The sequence below is a fragment of the Papaver somniferum genome, chromosome 7 (genome assembly GCF_003573695.1).
Source record: "Papaver somniferum cultivar HN1 chromosome 7, ASM357369v1, whole genome shotgun sequence".
In the NCBI taxonomy this organism is placed as follows: domain Eukaryota; kingdom Viridiplantae; phylum Streptophyta; class Magnoliopsida; order Ranunculales; family Papaveraceae; genus Papaver; species Papaver somniferum.
Window position 1 is genome coordinate 88157296 of NC_039364.1, and position 3576 is coordinate 88160871.

General features: G+C 35.6%; 1 protein-coding gene across 1 annotated transcript; it reads right to left on the reverse strand.

The window, feature by feature from the left end:
* Nucleotides 1-2207: 2207 nt before the first annotated feature.
* On the reverse strand, nt 2208-3225 carry LOC113294882 (zinc finger MYM-type protein 1-like). The gene is made up of 2 exons (XM_026543255.1): nt 2740-3225; nt 2208-2696 (listed from the first exon to the last, which is right to left on the reverse strand). Exons 1-2 carry the CDS (start codon nt 3223-3225, stop codon nt 2208-2210), a joined length of 975 nt encoding a protein of 324 aa, XP_026399040.1.
* Between the last annotated feature and the right edge of the window lie 351 nt (nt 3226-3576).

A 3576-nucleotide genomic window follows, 5' to 3' on the forward strand; every position in this document is an offset into this window, starting at 1 on the left:
CCTAATTTATTCAAGCTAATATATTTCAACCGTTAGATCGAAACTTAGCTTGTCACACACAAATTAAATGTATTTATTTAGGTTTGAGTAACCGTACCTAAACGTGTACACTTAGTTGGTTCACAAATAGTTAACCAATGGTGAGACATATGAGCACTTTCATATTAACCGTATTCATCTTTCTCATAACTAGTTCAAATGACTCATAAGAACTAGTTGAAGAGTTTTTCAATTGCTTAGGTCTTTATTCATAGACACAATTGAAACAAAATCGGCTTAATCTATTTGAATCAATTCATGAACAATATACCCACGGTTTGCAAAGATTGCATTCCTTATAATTTATTGTTTTAAGTTCATGAACTACCGATATGAAAAATAACCAGCTTGGGTACGCGTACCTTAGCTAACGGATTTAAGTTTTCAAACTCAGCAGAAATTTTAGGTTCGAAAACTTCCGTAGGTATGCGTACGGGTATGCATACCTAAGGTGTTTGGTTTAATAGTTTGCAAACTACAAACTCAGCAGAAATTTTCGGTTGAAAACTTCCGCTGGTACGCGTACCCAACCCGTCTCCTTCACCAATACCGTATGCACACATATGCACACACTTGGTTTCCGACACATGGATTGATACACTAATGTGTGAACACACTATATATGCTTATATACAAAGTTGGTAATCTCAACTCTACATTTCAATCATTGAAACATTCTTCTATAATGTTATAACAATCGTTATTCACGACTATCGTCATCAAAGCTATTTTCAAGATTGAAACGTCATCATGACTTCCGTTACGGGTAAAGATGAAAGTGGTTAAAGCAAAATCTTACCAACACATATTTCGAGAAAAAGATAGGCGAGTAAACTCGGCTCGAAATAGCAAATGCGTATGTATGAAAACTATCATACTTATACGACTATTGTCTCAAGAGTATGAGATAGAGTAGACTTTTGAGTGATAGATAAGTTCAAGTCTCCACATAGCTTTTTAGTTGGATAAAGTTCCACTGGTTCTTCGAGTAGTTCTTCTTCTTCGTAAGATGATCGCCATGGAGTCTGGAGCACAACTACACTTAACTATCCTAGACCGAGACTAAGTCATAAGTAAACTAGAAATCAAGACATATAGTTTTGATCACTAATATTGACAAACATGCTTGAGATAGCAACGTATGCGAGTTAGACCGAGCAATGCTCTAACACGCGTGACATTGTTTTTCATGGGAAAATGACAACCGTAGATTTATGTTTTGCAGGGACAAATCTGGACAACCACTTATACAGGCTAAGTTAGCCGAACTGTGTTTTGTATTCTTGACATTCACTAATATAAGAAATCATAATTATTGCAAAAGATAACGACGCCGTCTATATATATATATATAAACTAATTACAAAAGGATTTGCCGTTTTAATTACAAAAAAGAGCCGTCGTTTTTACAAGTCGTTTTTACAAAAGGTTTATAGGAAGACGTCATAATAGCAGGATAAATATCTAGTCATGCAAGATAAATATCCACAAAAAAAGGTTGACGAGAACATTACTTCATTTCCAGTTGCACTTTACGATTTTGTTAAGTAATGAAAACCTCAATAATAGATTCTATGGAAACACCTTATGCAATGCGTCATTCAATGTAAATCATCATGGAATCATTAAGAAAAATCTTGCCCCATTTTATTCCGGATGGCTGTTTTAACAAAATTCATAGCTGAGAAGACGTGTTCGGCAGTTTCCGTAGAAACATGAAGTGTCAATACTAGGCGTATAATCTTATCACTATCACAATAAACAACTGACTTACCTGTTTCAAACATTCGCCGACATAGTTCAGAAATAGTAGATAATCCTTGAAAGATGCATGAGAAAGTACATCAACTTCATAATGCTCCAACTGATTTCTCAATATATGTATATCTTGATTACTAAAGTCTGCTGGATAGAACTTTTTAGCGAGCATGCAAATATCTTCAATTTTGAAATGCCTAAATGAATATCTAGGATCCAAAGCGGCACTAAGAATAAGAAGTTCCATTGTCTCTTCAGGAAACCTATTCTTTAACTCAACTAATTGAACATCTATAGCCACATTAAATATATTAAAACGATGATGATGCTCTTCTGTAATGTTATCAACTTGTTGAAACGAGTGACCTGTACCAATAAGATGTCGAGCTTTCATATGTGGCATATGAATATCAATGCTTCTCACAAAACAATTCAATAGATTCCAATTTTTTTTTCCAGACATCATCTCTCAATCTCTGAAGAAGTGTTTTGGTAGTTGAAACCAAATTAATAGCATTTACGATATCTTGTGATTTCAGTTGGAGGCCTTGACAAAGGGTATCGGTGATTCCCATTATCTTATGCATTAAGAGTAGAACAAAGATAAACTTAAATGATTTAATCTTTTCGTCAGTATCTTGTGCTTCCCCAACAGAATAGTCATCACTAGATTCACAAGTTCCAAGTTTTTTTATTAGCAGACAAGTAGGATCAAACAAACGTATCAAGGTGCAAGCAGAATTATAATCAGAAATCCAACGAGTATCCGAAGCTCCTCGTAAAGTACCAACATGGTTAGCTCCTTTGCCCGTCTCTACATCACCATTAAGTATTTTTTTTTGCCGTGTCTTCCTCTTGGGCGGATTGAAAATTACTTGTGCGCCTGGATGAAGCGGTGACTAAGGTAATAATAAAATTTAACATAGAGTAGAAGTTCCAAACAGGACCATAATTTTTAGCTGCTTTTTCTAGAGCCAATTGGAGTCGATGTGCGAAGCAATGCACATAATATGCATATGGGCATTCTTTGAGAAATAATGCTTGCAATCCATTCGTTGCACCCCACGCGTTGTTAGCACCATCATATCCTTGACCACGCAAATTTTGAACTTGGAGGTCGAAGCGAGTAAGAACATTCATAATTCCATTATTCAGAGTTAGAAAACACACATTATCAACACGTTGTACATCAAAGATACGTTCTTTGACATTCCCTTCCTTGTCAACATACCACACGACAGCTGCCATTTGTTCTATACCTGAATTATCCTTTGATTCATCAACAAGAATGCAAAACTTGACATTTCCAATATCTTTGCGAATTTTCTCTCTAACTTTAACAGCAAAAATATTCAATATTTCTTTTTGAATCGCAGGAAAGATATACTTGGCACTTTCTTGTGCATTATCTAAAATGACTTCACACATATCCTTATTAAGCTTTTTTGAAAACTTTACAAGTTCAAGAAAATTACCATGTGTTTGTGGGTGAAAACAGTTTTTGCTGATTTTGGTAATTTTGGGTGTGTGGATGATAAACGAATCTAAACCCTAAACAATGCACTGCATGGGAGTACTTTTGATTCGAGAGATCAATCTGTACGATCCTGGCCTAAACCAAGAAATGGTCATTCCATGCTTGCTTCGGTCACAAAGTGAAGGAGAAGGGTTGGTCTTAGGGAGGGAAGCAAAGAGAGTGTTAAGACCAGAATGGTTAATTCTGTAGATGTGGCTTGTTTTATGCCTTGTATCAGAAAGTGGAACTGGCTTGCAGAGCGA